Here is a 20,451-nt window from a genome sequence, read left to right as displayed (position 1 = left end):
CCTACTGAAATATCAAGTCTCATTTTTGAAACTTCTGGGAGCCTGCATCATTCTGCATTTTACCTGCAGCAGACACCAGGCACTGGGCTGCTACAGAAAACATACACCTACCAGCCCTGCCTTACCCTGCTGTTAACCACCCTGGGTCACTGCAGAATAAGCCAAAGATTTTTGTAAATTTTAATGAAAAGTGAAATTCCTCCATCATGGCAAACTTGCAGCTTTATAGGAGTCACATCTCCTTGTGCTTCTGCCGGTGAGAAACACATCCCAGTGGATCAAATGAGCTGCCACCCTTCCACTGTCTGCATGAAACTGCAGGGCAGTAACAGGCTGGTTTTCATCTGAGGTACCAAATATTTATGCACTAATTCAGTTGAGCATTGGATACATTTTCCTGGCTTTTTAAAACCAGTAATTCAAAATAAAAGGATAGATACCAGTTAGATGTATTAACATTGCAGTCACTTGCAGGTACTGATGACTTGCAATACCCAAATGAACAAATTCAGGTAAAAATCAAATTTAAATGATGTATTTCTGAGCCTTCTAGGATTTTGATTTCCAATCCATTAAAAAACCCAAGCTGTTTTCCAGGCTACATGATTGTTCTTATTTTCAACTGAGATTTCCAGTGTTTAATCACACGTCTCTTGAGATACTTTTGGAGAATTACTTTTTAAAAAATAGGAATATGATTTGGAAACACATATCCAGGGGTCCAGAGAGGAAGCAGGCTACATTTCCTGCTTGCTTTTTTATTGAACCATTTATATCAAAAGAACATTTTTCCTTCATATTTTGAACACTGAGATATGAGTTAACAAATCAGGTGTGTTCCAAATTTGCCTTCAGCTCTAGCCACAGCCTCTACTGTAATTTATAGCCACAAATGCACAGTGAAATGTGCAATAACTCACAGTGTTCTAAGTAATATAGCATACAACCAGCTACTGATAATTTGGACTTAATAGCATTTAGTCTTCATCTGCCCTACCTACTCTCTTTGTACAAATGTGTTAAAAACAGCTCTACCTAGGTGCAACTTGGAATATATCAGGAGGGTTAAATGATAAAAGCCTTTTTTTTCTTTTTGAAACTATAATCACACTTCAGATAAAGAGCAAGAAATTATAATGTTAAACATCAGGCTATAACATAGGAGAAAAAAACAAAACTCAAACACAGCTCATCAGAGTATCCACTGGAGTCTTTCATTTCCAAAACTTAAAATGATAGCTCCATACCATAAATAAATATACTGCAGTTTTTAAAATATTTTTTTAATCCCTCATATTGATTGTAACATCAACCAAAAGGTAATCCTGAACTTTAAGGCCATTTTCCTTTGCAGAAATGACTTTTTGCACTTTCTCAGGTGGAAAGGTAATCTAAACTTACCAAGGGAAAATTGAAGGATGGATGCAGTAGTTGTGTTAAGGCCAGTGGTGGTCTATGGGAAGAGAAGCAAATATTTTTGTTAGATCAGCAAAACAATACATTCATCACTTGTTTTTCTTTGAAAGCATGGGAAATCTCTAGACACCTACATCTCCAGTGCATAGGACTGTTAACCACCAGCCCTTCCAGGCTGAGTGATCATGGACATTTTTGTTATGCCATTTTGATTATTGAAATCTCATCATATGTCAAAGCCAGAATTTTTTTCCACCATACTAATGTCTACAGAAAAAAGCACATTTATGTGCAACAGGGTTGCTTGACCACTCCTTAAAAGATTGAAAAAAATTAAGTTAGCAGAATCTACCCACGGCTGACATCCAGCCAAGACCTAGAAAGAGAAACACCACCAGCTCACCCTGCACTCAGCAACCCACCCTCCTCTGAGGCCTCTCTTTCTCTTTTCTTTGAATGCCTCCACATTTCAGTAGCTCAAATTAGAATGGTTCTTCTGAAAATGCCATAAAATAAAAAGCCCTGGTGTGTTGTGAAGGACACCTAATTGTTTGCAATTTATTTTGAAAGTTGGATTTAACAATAGTGCTACTTAAGAATCAATGCATCCATGAGCAAAAGAGACTGGACTTCTTCCACTGCCAGTGCACACCTAGTTGAGCTATTCATTAAATGATGCCTTTGAAAGTAATGGATGGAGATCTGCATGAATTGGCATGAGGTTTTAGTGTGTTTTCTTTCCTTTCTACATACATATTACACACAGAAAATAATATCTTATAAATATTAAGGAATGGGATCTTCACTGAAATGCATTGAAGATTAGCTGATAAAAAGACTACACGTCCTAACACGTAATTTTAATTTTTAAACAAGAATAGGACAGCTGCATTTACATGACCCCCTTAAAAATACAGTCACATTCCCATTTAGGTCATTCTGCCAGGATCAATTCAGTATTAGGTATCACACTTACCCAGCCAAATAATAAATTGCTTTCTGATTTGATTTAAGAGAACCTATTATATTAGTTTTCATTCAATTAATTATGTTGTGCAAGTTATAATTTGAAAACAAAACCTTTATTGAGGTTCAATAGCTCATATCATCAAGAAATTAAATGTATCAGTTATCAGAGAAGGGATGTTCATGTAGACTTAGATTGTGTTGAGAATCATTTCAGCAATGCTTTGGGAAAAAGCACTAGACTTACTAAAAGTTTTTGCAAAATTCTGCATAGGGCTGCTTAGTTCAGACACTGCAGAGAGCATGGTAGGGTGCCTTTAGTAGGCATTTTCCTTTGCTTGCAACCTCTCTGATGCTGTACAATTTTCCAGTATTTTGCCAGTGGTAAATTCTCACCAACAGACAGAGACAGCTGGTATTAAAAAACCCTCTGCCTGCAGTAACAGGTGGCTGTTGGAAATCAGGAGAAAAGAAGGAGGTCAAGGTAGCAAATCAGCAGCTGTTAGAGCTGCTGATGTAAAATATTTCACAAACTCAACACTTCTTGACTAAGTATTTTAAAGCAGTAATTCATGTGCTAGGAGCTATTAGCAGGAACAGAGGTTTCATGATCCATTTCAAGCAGGGACAGAATAGGATTAACAAAAATCATGGAGAATTTAAACAGGTATTAAAATTTGTGACAGAAAGAGGTATGTTGTGAAATTGCCAAAACAGCTACAAATGAGAAACAGGTTGGTTCTAAGACAATAGGTATTAAATTTTGTCCATATGTATGATTTTGAGTATGTCCATACTCAAAAATAAAACTAGATCACACCTCTGGCATGAGCACTCTTGTGCTCATCCATAATGTTAAGCCTTTAGCATGTTCCTGCAGAAGGATTTGATTTTTCTGCAACACTGCCGTAATATATATAAATACTTTTATTTTTAGGCTGGTAACTGTTTATAAGCATATCAAATTTTTCAGATGATTATTTAATCACACCACTTTGGTAGCATAACAATTTTTTTCCAAATTCCTGATATTCCATGGTAGTGCTACTTTACCACACAGCAATATGACAAATGCAGTCCAAGAATGGATTTTGAAGCCAATTCCTGATTACCAAGGATAGTCTAAATTGAATATCAGCAGGGAGAAGACAGCTAATGGATGACAGTTCAAAACCTGCAGAGCTGGGACCCTGGGTTTGTTAAATGTCATAAATAGATTTTTTCCAAGTAGTGTTATCTATGCTCAGTACTAAAACTAAAAATGAATGTAAAAAATGGGAAAAATATCCCAGTGGTGTGACTTTCCTTATGCACAGGACATAAACCAATGCATGCCCTCTCAAGGTAGTTGCCAAAGCACAGCACATTCAAACAGGATGCAAAGTAGCAGAGAGACCATTTAACACCCCCAAGAGGATTCCCTGGCTGGAGCTGGCTGCAAGGGAAACTCTTCTTTATCTGTAAAATCTCTAAATCAGTTTTATGTGTGTTTATGACTTTTATACACCACATCAGCAATACCTACATTGCATTTGTGTAATTCTGGTCCTGGTTAAGGAAGTAAAATCAACCCTGTGAAAAGAATTGTCAGTGTCTGAACTGAAGGGAAGATGCCTGGCCAAAACACTTCTGATTTATGGACCTCTTCCATGTTTGCTCTTCAAATAGCTTTAATCAGCCTCTCCCTCCATTCAGAAGATCGTTGAAAACATGAAAATTAATTTTGAATTACATGGGCTTTGATCTGGCCTTTTAATTTTTCAGTGCTTTCCAAATCTCCCCTTTTATGTACATCACTGCAGCTAGCTGCCCAGCACCGGCATGTGGGCATTGGTTTATGTATTGCAATTCATTTTCCACTCCCAGATGACCTCAGGTTAATGCAAATTGCACCATGTTGTTTCTTACAACAATTTTATGACCAAACTACCCCCAACAAAATTAATTCTGTCCCATTCATCATGGCTCAATCTGTTACATACACCTCCCTGTGACTGGCAGGTGTTTGCTCCAGGCTGCATTTAAGTCTGTAGGATGCATTGTTCACAAGTAATGTTTTACAACCAAATTAACATTTGTCAACAGGGACAAGAAAAAATGGGACAAGACTAATAAAATAATAAAAGAAAAATGAACCCTGTCTCTATTTAATTGTTGGATATAAAAAGAGAATTATGCCAGTTTGAAAACACAGTTCTATGTCCTTGACTTTTCAGTATTTCAGAGATAGTTTACATGATTTGGATACATGTTGGATCAAGAGACTGTCCCTTGCCAACTATTGCAATAACTTTTGGTTGGCATCTACAGTTTCAAGCGCTGGGATGTTGCTGGGTGTACCTCTATGGACCTTGCTCAAGAGCACCTTTGCTAAATAGCAAACTTCCAAAGCACACCAACACCCCTGCAGCTGACACAGCTCCACAGCCTGCAGCCCCAGCCCTGCAGACGAGGCAGCCTTCACTTACCAGCTCTCTGGGACCGTACGGCTCGCAGAAGGTGGCGGCGTTGCCGTGCATTATCACCCCGCAGTGCTCCCCAACCTCGCAGTTACTGCACTCAGACCTGCAGGGAGAGCACACCGTGTTCAGAATGGAAATCAAAGGCTGCATCTTTGAGACTGTGTAAGATGTAAAATCAGGCTGCTGTGTCGTGGTGCTCAAACTGGACGGTTTGTTATCATGGTGCTGAACACAAAGCAACTGTGGGTATGATCCACTGGAGCTGTCCCTTGTGAAAGGCCCTGGTGATTCAATACTTACTGCAAACTGCCCCTCTAAAGTGGGGTGTCCCTGCTTGCTGAATGCAAAACATCTCACCATGGGAAATCCAGTTGAAATCTTACATATATAATTTACCCTGAAGCTACTCCTCTTACAAAATCCTTGTGAACATTTGATTTACCATACATAAACCCACCATCATGGAGTCACCACAAAGAACAGCTGAGGAGAAGCGGCTGGGATCAGCCCCCTTCCTGCTTGCAGGGTTATTTCCCCAAAGGCCAGGCTTGAGGCTGCAGTGAAACATGGCATTTGCTGTTGCTTCTATTTGCATTTGTCATATTCCATATTCCTAGAAACAGAGTTTTCACTCTGCTCACCTTTTAGGGGAAAAACTATGAAGAAATTCTCAGAGAGGCTGGTAAGTGCTGAAGAGACAACTAAAGACACCTATCCTGATAATTCTTAATTTAATATGAAGGATTTTGTGGGCAGCCTGGTTGTAGAACATAGGGAAAGGGCTGTTTCCCCCACCTTCTAGGACTGGGATATCAGATATCAGCATGAGGACCACATTTTCAAAAAACATTGGATATACATCTGGTCCCCATGAAGCTGCCCACAATGGTGCTGACCAACATTGCCTTTGGGCATTCAAAGCTTAATTTAGTAATCAAACCTGCAGGGAAATGTTTACTCCAGAAAAAAAGTCAGACATAAAAATATTTGAGTTGTTTTTCCTGTATGAGCATGCCAGTTAAGTAGTTCAGCAATTCACACTGATAGCATTTAGGATTTTGAATTTAAGCAGCAGAATAAAATATTCTAATAAAGTAGTATAGTTCAAATCAACTTCAGTGAATTAATATTTACTTAGAGATGTCACAGTCAGCAAATAATTTTATTTCTCAATAAAAGGCAAGAAGAGAGCACGTGAGTGAATAAAATATTACTTTTAGAGAAAGCACAGAAGCAGAGTTCACAGAGGACATGTTTAGATGCCATCTAATTTCACTTGATCCCGAAGTTCTGACAACTGAAGAGCAGAGGGGGAGGAACTAGAAGAATTCCTGGGGTTCTGTAGGAGTCTGGCTGTTATAAAAATAATTTTCATTGTCTGCCCCTACATTTTTGAATTTTATAGCGGAGCATCTACTCAGACTCCTGATATGTGTAAAGAGACAGACACTGCAGGAAAACTTTATTATGGATACTTTGTAGGGACCACTTAGTCTTTCCTAAAAGGTCAGGCTACATAATCCAAGGGATATTTTAATTCTGTAATTCTCATATTTCAACTAACAAAAAGCGTTTCATCTGTTCTACTTCTGTAATGTGGTCTATGAAATATTGTCTGGAAATCCAGAAATGCTGTCCTGCTAATACAGCAGTTTCATCATTGGTTGTCTTTCCTAGGATGACTCCTCTCATACAAAATTGGATGGCTGTTGGTAATCCTGATTCAAACCTTTGTGCTCTCTTTGAAGTGCATTACCTTTGACAATAAACTGCTCATTAGCTTGACAAGAATGCATGAAGAGCAAGATAATTGATCTGCTGTTCCTCAGATCATCGTCATAGTACTACGTGTTTAGAAACGATCCAATTTGCTCCTCTCCTGGTGCAGACAGGAAGGTTAATTCCTTTTCTATTTATACAAACAGAAGACACTATTAATTGCCCTAGCTGGGTGCAGCTTTCCACATTATCCTTCTCACCTGCCTGATCTAAGATCTTAGCGCATTAAAATCACTTCAGCTTTCTCTTCACAGCTGGTCCTCGCTGACACTGCTGACATGTGTCGCATTTATGGAGATGACTTCTCCACAGACCTGCCATCTCTCTCATCTCTGGATTAGAGAGTCCCACCTCTCTCTGCTATTGCTCTTCACTTTGCTGAAGGGGAAATATCTGCTGTTTCCCCACCCCTATTTGTAATTTTTTTTCCCTCTACAATACCTGTGCATGTGGATATTATATTGACTGATGTCTGAACCATAAAGAAGATAAGCATCTCAAACTGCCAAGAGATTTTTAAACATAAATCTTTCTGAAGTTTAATCCCACAGTTTTAGTGCAATTTGGAAACCACTTTAGAACCTCTCTCCTGTCACAAAGCTTTCCTCAACCTCTTTGCCACTGGAAATATCACTGTACCTGTACATTTCTCATATGCCATGAAGAAGTGATGACCAAGAGAATCTCTGTTTCTTATTGATTGATTTTACATGCTCAGGTATTCTTCATGTCATCTTTGACAAGTGTGCCTTCTGTAAGTGACTACTGCTTGGTGTGCTGATAGGCTTTGAGATGAAACATGACATCAGGTTGGGAAGGAGAATTAGCCAGCAATACACTTCTGTACTGGCTCTTTCTCCTTTAAATGTACTGAACCCCCTGCTTTCTGCAGTCCTACTATGAAAATTGTTTTATATAGAAACATGCACTAATGCCAACATTTATTCTTTACTAATTTATGCATCTTCCTAACACTAAAAATATCTAATCATAGCATTAAACAGAACATTTTCTTACATTTGTTCTTGTTTAGCCTGGTTTAGTTCTTATATAGCACCTTTGCACTTTTTATGCTCTCCACTGCAGTTTGATGAGGTTACATGGAGGCAAGATGGTCACAGGAACAGGTGCTCAATGACTTAGACAGTCTTCTTCATACTACACACATTGGACCTCTACTCATCCAGCCATTCCCTGACAAGTGGTACCTGCTGCAGGTTCCCTTTCCCTGCTGAAGAGATCAGTTACTTCCACGGTTCCTGAGGTTTCTGATCTAAGTGTCCTGTCAGTTTTCAGAAAGTCTCATGGACACTAATAGCTTATATTATTTCAATTTTCTAATTGAAAAATGTACTAAACACTTCTAGTTAGTTCAACAAGTCATCAGTGGCTGGCTGAGCATGGACATTGGTGCTGCATTTACAGTGGTGTGGGATCACCTACTTACCTTAAATTCCACAGCTAATGCACATCAGATACATAACACATTGGACATTTATGATTGTGTGAAGCACACTTTTTTCACAAGACAAGAGATCTTTGTAAGGTTGGTGGCAAATAAAACCCAAGAAATGAGGAAATCTTTGCTTTAGCAAGGAGGTTTTGCCTATGGGTTGGGGACTTTGGGAATGACCATATTCTGACATGACTGGATACTGGAAGAAAAGATTATAAACATTAGTTGGACAAACCACACGAGAAAATTCTCATGGTGGGTGGTTTCCCAAGAAAATGAAAAAGATGGGACATGGTCCCATTCCTACACTCCCAGCAGAGAAATCCTTCTTTGTTCTATGTATCTTCTGTTCACATAAGCATGTGTCCTGTCCTGTTACTTCCTCCTCTCTCTGTCCCTTTCCCACTTCAGCAATTTCTCCTGTTTTCTTTCAGTCACCAAATTTTGATATAGGTCAGGAACTGTGGTGCTGTAACTTTTCTTTTACAAAGAGCCTTATCCCAACCTTCCCTTTCTATTCTCTCTGCAGCTCCAAACACACCTGTAGCCACTCCTCCCGTTTCAGAGCCTCCAAAGAAACAGATGGCTGCTGGGAAGGATGTGTCTTATAATGCATTTGAAAGAGCAGGCAGTCACTCTCAAAATCATACAGTGCCCTTGTGCAAAACAGTTATGAGATGTGAGGTCTCTCCCAGCAATGGAGTGACACACAGGCTCTGCTGGGACTCATAAAATTGGACACACAGAGAGGATATAAACTGCTTAGCTGTGCACTTGGATGGTACATCTCTGCCAGAGCTGCACATGCCAGAAGGGCAATCAGGAGGGGTGGGAAAATATTAATTGCTTCCAAGCCAGTGTTATGTAGGATTTGGGAAGAAAAGCCAGGAGGAAAACACAAACACTTCTCTTTTCATCTGTACAAATAATGGCTTCAGAAACGATTAGAGTGGGTGGGTGTAAGTGGCCCCATGGCACGGCCCTGCTGGGGTGTCTGTGCACATGAGGCAGCTGCTCTGCACAGACCGAGCAGAGCTGGAAATACTGCTCCAGCACTCACTGCAATTGGCTGTGGTAAAGATGGGATTTTAGCAGCTGCCAGGGGAAAAACACAATTTTAGGGTGGATGGCAACAACTGTTAATAATTCCTGATTTTACTCCCACTAGACAATCAAATGAGAATGAGCTTTCTGCCACTAAGTGAGGCTTCACTGGAGGCAGGGCTACTGCAGAAATTCTATGTATTGTAAAGCTCATGGTACCTCATTATGGTTTTCTTTTATTTGTTCTCCACTTCTGTTTAGCACTGCTGAAAATGCTGGCTTTCTGCTATTACAGGAAATTCTGTCTCAGGACTGTGGTGAGTTTTGGGGACTCTCTCCTAGCACCCACCTCTCTGCACTGATTCACCAAGAAAGGTGGTGAAATTTATCCCAGAGGGACGAAATCCAAATCCTGGGCACAAAAGGAGCAGAAGACTGGGGGCTCTTTTAATCTGAATTTTTTCTGTTGAGACTTCTATAAGCAAGGATGAATTTAAGGTTGAGAGCAATGGATAAATAAATTATGGAGGCTCCCAACAGACAAGCCCTCGGTGAGTTATGAGGCATCTGCAGGGAAATAATGCCTCTTCTCATTTCTTTCCACTCAAGTCCATTTAACACACTGCTGCTAAAGCAATCTACCTTGGCAGCTATTCTGCAACCCATTAAGAGTCCTTGATCTGTTCACACCCATAAAGAAAGAGGGGATTTTATGTTGTAGTACTGCAGGTCCTTAATACCTTTAGACCAGAAAAAACATTTAAAGAGCTGATACAAAAGGAACAAAAGGAGCAAAAATTGTAGGTACATATTGAAAACTATTAAAATGTGTACGTACAAAATAAAAATATCCATAAAATTCTGTAAACTACAGCATTTTTACATAAGATGGTTAAGCTATGAAAGACCTGCACAGATGGAAAGTTGTGATAGTCCTTAATAAAAAGGAGAATGAAGTCAAATGTCACAGAATGAATGTATTAACTAACAAACCAGGTAAGTGCTTAAATGTTCATCAAGGATTTATTTGAACAAGATAAACTAACCCAGTAAAATATTTCCATGTCTTGTATGAACTAAAACAATAAAGACAGTTATATTTATGAAATAGGATTGAAATAAATAGAAAACTCAGAAATAATTATATAAAAAAAGGAGGCTCCAACCTTCAAAACCTCAGATGTGCTTATCTGGGTATTATATACTGTATATATACTCACTATATAGAATAGAATCAGTTTTGTACTAAGAGAGATGTGTAACTTCCTCTTCTGGGACATTGTACACATATATTATCATCTATCATTATGATCACTGTGGTGGTAAAATTATTAATATTTAAGATTCAGAGGTCTGTCTAAGAGTTATCTTTGCTAAAAGAACACTCCTTTTGACTAAAAGCTAACAGTCCATCACTGTTTCCAACTCCCCTCTTCTGAGCCAAGAGAGCACTAAGGGGTCACTCCTATAGGCTCCTCCAGTCGTCTCTCCATACTGTCCTGTTATTTACTGTTGGACAACTTAGGACTGTGGCAGTGACTCAAGGAGTCCACCCCTCACAGGGATTGATATTTAACTTTATTAACATTGAAGTGATTATTTTTCCTCAACTTTTCCCTTGTTTTCTGAAGCAGTGCATGGGTTTGGTCTCTGCAATCACTTGGCATAGAATGGGGGAGCAGAGGGAGAGATGGTGTCTGAGAGCTCTCCCACTAGGGTCACAGCTCATAAAGCTGCTGCCTGACCTGTCCCAAGGTGTACTTGCCTTATTATGTATGGGAAGGTTGAGATTCTTCCATAGCATTTATTGGTTAAAGAATGATAACATCTTGTGCTGGCTGTTTCAGATATAGGCTGTGATAACATGAATGACCCTACTCACTAATCCCAAAACCCTCCAAACCCTAGCAATTTGGTATATATATAGAGCAGTCATATATATATATATGTATATAGAGAGAGCAATGAACTTGCTCTATAGAACTGAGAAGTGTTTTCCTTCTTATACAATACAAAACTTTTGAAAAAGTGCCTTCCACAAAAAAAATGAAAAAAAAATCAACCTCAAACACCTTCATCACATGGAAATTAGACAGAGGTATTTAATTACAGTTGGGGTTTTTGGGAGGGTTTTCTTATGAATTTTTTAATTATTTGGAAACACTTAATTTCAGTTTGGAAGGAATTATTGCTATAGTTAGCTTCACCAAAACAATGTACAACATGAATTAAAATAAAAAATTGAAACAACAAAGTTTAATTATTGAAATTCTTCTCCATTTTGATGAAAAGCTGTGTTTTCAGGAAACCAAAATCTTCATTTATAAATATCCACTGAGCTCAGCTCTAGTCCTACTATTTTTGGATTAGTTAAAAATTTGAAATCAACAAGAATTTGTCACCCACTTCAATGTGCTTAGAATTTCTCAGTCACTCATTAATAAATTAATTAATAAACCAAAATATTTAGGTCCTAATGAAACAAACACACACTTCAGTTTATACTTCATTTCATTCAATAAATATAATGCTTTCATTTGCTCAAATGCATATAAAGGAGTGCAGAAACTCACCACATGGTAGGATTCAATTCTTGCTGATTGTAAGAGTCAAAGTCATCTCGTAGGATAACGCTGTCACTGTGCATTTCAGCTGCAATGAAAACACAACAGTATATGTAAAAAAAAAAAAAAAGTGCAATCATCTCATGCTTTCTAAATGTTGCCTTACCTAGAGTTAAAGTAATAAATTGTAAAATACATTTTAGATTTCTAAAAATCTGCATTTTAGGTTATGCTACTTATGAAAGCCAGGGTTTCTTAGTTACAGGTTTTTTGCTTACTATGGATCATAGTACCACAAAAAATTAAGAAGTGCCCCCATCACGAAAGTGTGATGGTTATGGAAAGATGGAGTCATCAAGTACACACTAAATCTTTTAAGAACTTTTGTTCCAAATTGTTGGTTTTCTGAATGTTTTAAAAAAATCCTTCCAAATCCAGATTTTGCAAACATGGGCACAAGAATGAATGGATGAGAAGTCCTAATGAGTTTATTGCAGCTCTTATAGTCAGGAGATTCATTTTGACAACTCATAAGCAAAAATCCATGAGTTCATTGGAATTTCTCTGCTGGTATCAGCAGACATGGCAGTAAAAGTCAGCTTATCTAAGGAACATAAATTGTGATTTATGTTATGCAAATATTCCTCACCACTGTTCTGCAGACTTTGGACTCCAATATTCCACCTAGATTTACTGTCTCGTTTATGCATGATGACCAGTAAACTCAAAGTCCCAAAACTTTGGCACCTGTGATTGTATTAGACTCTTCTCTACAAATAGTTCCACTAAATGAATGAAGTAACTGTCACCTGCCATTAAAACTGAGGAAGAATGCCAGAATCTGTCCTGGACAAACCAAATTGCAGCACAAGGGTTGGTGGGTGCCAGACTGGAGAGCAGGAGCAGCAGTGCCTGGCTCCAGGGTCCACCTTGGAGGTGCACTGGGACAAAATCTTCCTCACAGTAATCCTGCTCTGGTATGAGGTGCTGTCCCACACTGAAGGTTATGGGTCATAGAATCAGAGAATGGTTTGGGTTGAGAGGGACCTTGAAGATCATCTGATTCTAACATTTCTGACATGGCCAGGGACACCTCCCACTATGCTAGATTGGTCAAAATCACATCCAGCACGGCCTTCAACACTTCCAGGAATGGGTAATCCACAGCTTCTCTGGAAACCTATTGCAGTGTCTGACAACCCTCACAGTAAAGACTTTCTTCATGACATCTAATCTAAACATGAGCTCTTTCATTTTAAAGCACTTTATTTCTCCTTGTTCTATTTCTACAAGCCCTTGAAAAAATTCCTCTCCAGCTTTCTTGTATCCCCTTAAAGTACTGGAAAGTGCTCTAATATCTCACTGAAGCCTTCCCTTCTCCAGGCAGAGCAATCCCAGCTCTTCCAGCCTGTTTTCATAGCAGGGGTGCTCCAGTCCTGGTTCTCTTGCAAACAGATGCTCTAATACATAATGAGGAGCAAAAGGTCTGCAGCATGATATACTCACACTGCAAGGATTTAAAGGCAATAAGGAGCAGTAAAAAATCACAATGAAGAAACAACTGATCAGAATTAGACATAATTCAATCCATTTTATATGAACCTCATTTTAATTTGAATTCCTCAGACCTAGTTTCTTTTGACATTACAGATTTTTTATTATAATAAAGTCAGTGATTCTGAGTTTAAGTAGTAAGAATGACTTCTGAAAAATCACCTACCTAGGTGAGGATGTACTGGAGCTTCTGTCGGGGCTGTGGAAAACAAAGACACACAGTGCATGAATATCTTCTGTGAACAGGGCTCAACTGCAGCATTAAAATCAACTCAGCTTCAAACAAATTGTACAGTATATACTCTCTTAAATCAGCTATCCCAGTATTTAATTGTGAAAAACATGATAGAACCCAAAAGCTACAAAAATATAATAGGAAAACAAAAATAATTATTCTCTTTATTAAAATAAGCATCAAAATAAGTGAAGGTCAGTACTGGTTTTATGGTAAGGTAAAAAGATAAATTCTAGTCTAGAATTATGAGATATTGTTAAAAATATTTTTTGTGAAAATGTGAAATGGCACCAGTTCATTAAGTAACCTACCAACACTTTGCAACAGGAGTCTTGGTGTAGCATTATACAAATGGAACCAGATTGTACCTGAAAGGGCACAGCTACATAAAAATATATGGGCAAGTCTAGAAACTGGCTACACAGTGTGTGAGATCCCCCGTGGCAGCTACTACACCCATAGCCTTGCTCGATCTTAAATCCAAAGTAGGTTACATCTCCTTCATGAAGGGTGCATATAACCATTTTTTGTCTATCAGTACCTCAGCCATGGATCTATATTTCCAGCTGTCTTTTGGACTTTGATAAAATAAAACCAGCAAAAAGGAGAATTTTGGAAGACAGTATACATTTGATGATTCTGTGTTTTTTGGTGGGCACTGACCTAAATTGTAGCAGTACTCCTGATTTCTTCAGCATATTTGCAATAAAATACTGAAGTACTGCAATTTCTGTCATAACATCTGACAAATTAAAAATAGATTAAAAATAAACATAAAAATGAATGCAGCAATCTGTGTAGAGCTCTCACATGTAGTTATCTGAATAGAAAGTCCAATACAAATCTCAAGAATTTTGCTTTTCTCTTCCTGCTTAGTCTTTAAATACTGGGTTTGCAATGATGCATTTCTGTAATGAAATTGCAACATTTCATGGAGAAGTAGGTGATGAAGAAGACCGAGCAGTCAACAAACGCAGTATCTGCAGACCAGAAAATGATGGCAAGCTATCTGGCTTTACCATAGACAGAAAACTTTGATTTAACAGACTTAGCAAGTAGAGGAGTGACACGTTTCACACCATCCACTAGCCACATAAATATATACATGTATGTGTGTATATATGTATCTCTCCCCTAACCTTATGTACATCTATACATACATACGTATACACAAACACACATATATACGTACATGCATACATATATACATAGGCATATATAGGTATGGATATATGCATATGTAAGGGGTGTGTATGCATGTATATATACACAGAACACTGAAAACCACCACTGAAAACTTTACTGCAGCTGAGAGAAAAGACTTTCTTAAGAGTCTGTTGCTGTTTCAGAAATCTGAAATGTATTTTCATGGCTAACTTGGTCCATTTTGTATACAAGAAAATCACCCATACTGCTTTGTCTTCCCTAGCAAAAATGCCAGTAATGACTCTAGCAATGGCAAAGACCTCTCATCATGCTGGTACAAAATCTGGAAAAATACAACTCTTGCATGTTAAGCGTGGCCCTGTGTCCAGAATTGTGCTGGACTGCACTGGTGAACCCTACAGTGAAAAAGACTGCATTTGTCCTTTGCAGCCCCAGGTACTGTTTTTTTCCATGGGAATGTGTAAATTTCACAAACCTTTTAAAAATTATTTGCACAAAGAAATGGAATGAACTGGATTAACTGAATTATTTCCCAGACTGAGCAACACAATCTGTTCTGTATTTTTCTTGCAGGAAAAGAAGCACATTATGGCATGGGATTTGTAATACTCCTCTTCTGAGAGGCTGTTTAAAATGAAATCTGTCCCTGATGTTCTGAATGCCCCCTTCAGTAGTTCCAGAGCAGTACTGAGGGGAGATCTGCTGCGAACACAGGGGTGGCTGAGAGCCATCCTGCCAGGGCTCACCCATGAGGAGCACGGTCATGCCAGGGCACATCACGGGCAGACTCATCAGCTGCCCAAGCAAATTTCACTGGCCTTTGAAAGTAACCCAAGTGAAAGAGACCACCTTCTCCAAGGAGAGCAGTTCAGAGCTCCAAATGAAAGCGAAGGACTGTGTGATCATTCACACTAGGTTGTTTGGCATGGCTCTTTGGAAGAGGCTTTCTGTGTAAAGGGCTCCAGCCAAGGATACACACAGTCATGAATGATACTTCCTGAAGTTAGTATGCAAAATTTCAGCATTCAGCAGAAAGGCACAGGTATAGCACAAACTTGGCATCTTTGCATTTGCAAACTCTTTCGACTTCACCATTATTTAATAAAACTGGCTGTTCACGTGATTCAAAAACACAGACTTGGGATCTGAGATTTTTTCCTGAAATGGCTCCTCCCCCATATGTATAGTACATTGCAAAACAAAACTGCTTACAGATGGAATGAAAGGAAGGAAATTGTGCAGGTACATACTAATGCCACTGATCAATCATTTAAAAATTAGAGGTGGAACTAAGCAAACACTTCATGTTAGACAAAAAGGCTGTTGTTACAAGTACAGACTTTATGCTGGAGAGAGGTTACATTCCCTAAATCTTTACAGAATCTAAGAAGCCCAAGTATTTTTGCCTCAGGTATTCTGATTGTAATTCAAATTCCTGAGCTGGATATGACAAAAGACTCTGAAGGTACCACTTAATGAGTGATAAACATAGACTTTATTTTCTCTATAAATAATTTCTGCATTACATTTTATATTTCATTGCAAAACAGCAATGTGTTGATCTTCAAGGGTTGTATTTAAGGCTCCCAAATAATAGAAATTCAAAACATAACACAAAATTAAATGTAGTTGCTTTAAAATATTTTCAGATCTGCCTTTATAATCAATTTATAGAACTACTTACTTAAAAATAACATGGATTTTTCCATAAGCCATACAGTGTGGCTAAAGTCAAATGGAAGTTTTTGTACAATATGACAAAGCTAAAAGAAATTATACAGTGTAGAGTAGCCATACAATGTAAAAATATAAATTTATAATTTAAAAGGAATTATACAATACTTCAGACTGAGAGTGAAAGACTACCTCAGTTCATATTTTAAACCATTATTCACTTTGTTAGATGTTCCTTAGGCACATGGTTGGATGGTTTTAAATTTAAAATCAGTATTTATGTGGCTCCAAAATGCATCTTAGCTTGAATGAGAATGTCATACCTTTTTAAAAAGTAAAGTAAATAAATTTATTATTTGATTTTTAACTAGCACCCTTAGTATATACAGAGCTTTACAAGAGATGAATTGTACTGAGCAAAGAATGGAAGCAGAGCTCAACTGAGGTCACCATCTAAGAGGCCTCAGCAAATACAATATGAGAAAATGTGAGGAAATGTAGAGTGCTTGCCTTGTCTTACAAGACAATCTCTTTGGCAAGGAAAAGCAGAGAAGAAAGCATGCAATACAAAGTGCTTCAGAGAGAGAAAGGCCACAGTCAAACTGGAAGCATGAGAATCTTGAGGAAGCTAATGGGGAATTCAAAAGTCAATGGGGACATTGTGGGGCTCTGTGTCAATGGGATGAGGGAGAATGAAGGCATCTTTTGGAGTAAAAGGTTAAATTTGTCTGCAGATGAAGTAAGGCCACTGAAAGGTTAAGCCAATTTAAATAAGACCCTTTTGGTTAAACTGGAAGGGGTGGAAATACGAAAGAATTTCATATTTCGGGAATGTCATCTTCTAGAAACTGGAATGTGAAGAGGAAAGAAACAATTTTTTTGTGATCTTGTTGTCAGTGAAAAAATAAGAAACAAAATCAGTAAATATAATAATAGTCAACTGCTAAGTAATACCAGTCTCCATTCAGATAAAAAGAGCAAGCATAAAGCAAATTAAACACATGTCCCAGAAACATCCATTTGTACTATTGACACCTATATTCCATAGAGTTCTAGGGTCAAGACTGTGTATAGGCATAGGTAAAAAATGCAGCATTAGAAAATATTCTTAAAACCCACTAAAAAATATACCTTTTTTTTTTTTTCCTCAGAACCATGAAGTTTGTGTATTTTTAAATAGAAATGGGAAGTGAATTACAGTAATACAAATGTCCACATGCTCCCAGACAAACACAGTGCTCAGAGTTCTACGGCCAGTGGCCATCAGCTCTTGCTCATTAATTCATGACAAATGAGGTGTGCAGAGAGGTATTTTCTGTTCTGCAGATTATGAAGTCTAATCTCCTTGCATTAGCAGCCAGATGAGGATAAAAAAGGAAATAAATGCTTTCATTTAGACTCCCTCCAATACTTTCTCTCTACTGGTAAACAAAGTTGCAATTGAGTGATAGAGGCTGAGCATCCCCTAGAGACAGTCAATGAGTTAAATATATGGTTTATTAAATATACTTTTACTGACAAGAATATCATCAGCTATTATGATCCTTATTTATCCTTAAAAGGATTTACAAGACATCTAACTTTTCTAGCTTACAGTTTTTGTTTGTTTGGGTTTTTTCCTGTTTGTGCTAGATTAACTTTTTCTATGATAATTTTTATGTCCCCTTTCTTCAATATAATTCTCATAAAATTTAAAGCTTACATCAGCTCTCAAACATCTCCCTGGCTTCCTAAAATATATATTATATTCTGAACACAGAGCTTTTTAAGCAATTATTTTACTTTTCCTACTATCTTTACTTTCTCTATGGCATCATTTCTTACTCCATTTATATTATACATATGGTATTGCCATCCCTTAACACTACCCTTTATCATCCTCTAATTCACTTCAAAATACAAAAAACCACTTTCACTGCATAAATTCCATTAACTCTACTAGGATTTATTAATGTACATCTGAGGGTAGAAAGCCATAGTGAACATGATTTTTGAGATTCCTTGCTACTTTCACATCTTCATGTATATCCTTTTTACTAGACATTAGGAAGTCTGATATCACCTCTAGTGAACATCCTTATTAAGAAGGTGTCCCATAATAAATCTATGAAGTTGCCCTGCAGTTTTATTTTTCTTTACTTAATATGTCACATCATTCAGTGCACTATTTCAGTATAGCAACGTTTAGGGCTAGAAACAGACCTCATTTATGTAAATCTACCTTGCTGTTTTGCATATATATTAATATGATATTTGCATCTAAATAAATTCACTAATTCTTCCTGAAAGAATCCTTTGTTTACATTAGTGGTGTTGATGAAAACGGAATAAATGAAGTATGGTCTACTTCAAAGAAAGCCTCTTTTCTTTGAATAGGAAAATTAATTCTAATAGTATCAGGATGGTAATAGTATGCAGTGGTTAGAGACTAATGCAATGCACATTGTGCTGAAGAAATAAGAACCAAGAGGCAGAGGAGAGCCTGATGCTGGAAGGGGTGAGAGCAAGGGTAATGGCAATGCAGTGGTTGAATATCCAAGTCAAGGAAGCTGTGTCTGAGCTAGGAAACCAAGGAGAGAGAAGCCATGTGAGGATTAAAATGTGGGAGAAGAGCCATGAGAACAACTGAGAAGCTTGCACCTCAGTATTTCAGTCTCTGAGCACTGCTTCAGTTGTCACATGCTGCCCACTGCTCACAGACCAGCACCTCTGGGTGACTCTTGCCTAAGCCAAATCTAATGGTTGCAGAGGTACTGCTGTGACAATACATATTTTGGGGATGATAAGTCCAGGATGTTTCTGAAGTGACTGTGTATAAAGCAAAGAGAATTGCTGGGAAGATCATGGGAAACACAAAGTTAAAGAGTGAGAGACTATGACAAGTTGGGGAAGCTGAAGGCCCTTTCAGGGAGCTGGTGCAGGATGTGGCTATCAGTGGCTGGATGGAAGGAGGAGTCAGCAAAGGGACTGTCACAGCCCAGCAGCCTGTGGGACATCAGCGTCCTTCATTCTCTGCATATAACCAATATCCAAATTCTGTTTTTAACTTGTTCTGCAGAGTTCCTCTGAACTCAGGGACAGCACACAGTAACATAAGGACTTACTGTTCTAACCAACATAAGTGTTGCTAAAATGTTGATCTGAGGTTAGTTTATGCTCCAAAATTGCAGAATTGTAAAGCAGAGAGGAGTGAAAGAATAAAAGATTCTTTTGTCAGCTCTCCCACTAAGATCTCAGTGAACAGAATGTCTGTAGAAGGATTGTCAGGTCTGTATAGATGGATATCTACCCGCTTGTCTCTGCTTACCAAGGTATTTTCTTCTAGCAGGGAGAAATCTTGTTGCTTGCCCATATTCTCCTTGCCCATGTTGCCAGTCACTGACACTCATGTATTTCCATTCAGCTTGCTTGTGCATAGCTTTCACCATCCTGGTCACTCCCAGCTCTTTGTCACTGCCATCAATATGACTCCTACTTCCCTCTCCCTTCCTTACCTGTTTTGGCTGCCCCAGACTGTCTTTGACTGTGGCGTGCTCACTCTGTAGTTACACCTAGGAGAATTTCATCTGTTTATGAGGGTTTTTGTCACTTTATGCTGGTTACTCTGCATATTTATTTTTCCACTCTTGACTCACATCCATCCAGCAAGCAGCCTGTGTGAAATATCCTCCCCATCCTCCTCAGCACATCCCAAATAGGGATCCTGCTGACCCTTCCATTCCAGCTCCCCATCCACCAGCCACTGAAACACTACACTTTCACACTCCCATTACAGGTGCACAATTACTTCCTGTTAATTTTTCCAGATGCTCTTCCTTCCCCACAGCAAAAATGTGGCTGGCTCAATCACTTTCTGTCCAGATCACCAGAACACCCTCTTCTCATTGCCAGAACTGTGTTACATATTTCAAATTCCTCCAAAGTATAATCAACATCCTAGTCTGCTTGCTGGCATTTTTTCACCTCTCTGAACCCCTCTTATTACTTTCATTAAACTACAACAGAAGTGTAAACTTCAATATTGAAGTTGACAGTTGAAATATTTTTCCCTCATTATCACAGAGCTACTATTGATACCTTATAGGAATAACTCAATTTATGACCCTGAAATAATATTCAATTACTTTTTATTGC

At 38.3% G+C, this 20,451-nt stretch overlaps 1 protein-coding gene across 1 annotated transcript in view; it reads right to left on the bottom strand.

Moving 5' to 3' along the window:
* RELN (reelin) overlaps positions 1 to 20,451 on the bottom strand; it is a 271,094-nt gene that overhangs the window by 141,552 nt on the left and 109,091 nt on the right. The window contains exons 5-8 of the mRNA XM_014255169.2: positions 13,408 to 13,440; positions 11,697 to 11,775; positions 4,851 to 4,947; positions 1,402 to 1,453 (exon numbers count right to left, since the gene is read on the bottom strand). Of these exons, the coding sequence (XP_014110644.2) occupies positions 1,402 to 1,453; positions 4,851 to 4,947; positions 11,697 to 11,775; positions 13,408 to 13,440 (261 nt within the window). The remainder of the gene's footprint in view (positions 1 to 1,401; positions 1,454 to 4,850; positions 4,948 to 11,696; positions 11,776 to 13,407; positions 13,441 to 20,451) is intronic.

This window comes from Pseudopodoces humilis, chromosome 5 (genome assembly GCF_049639895.1).
Source record: "Pseudopodoces humilis isolate 2021_Gansu_Grassland_sample_001 chromosome 5, ASM4963989v1, whole genome shotgun sequence".
NCBI lineage: Eukaryota > Metazoa > Chordata > Aves > Passeriformes > Paridae > Pseudopodoces > Pseudopodoces humilis.
The sequence above is the reverse complement of the archived record's forward strand: the minus strand, read 5'-3'. Positions and strand labels throughout refer to the sequence as shown.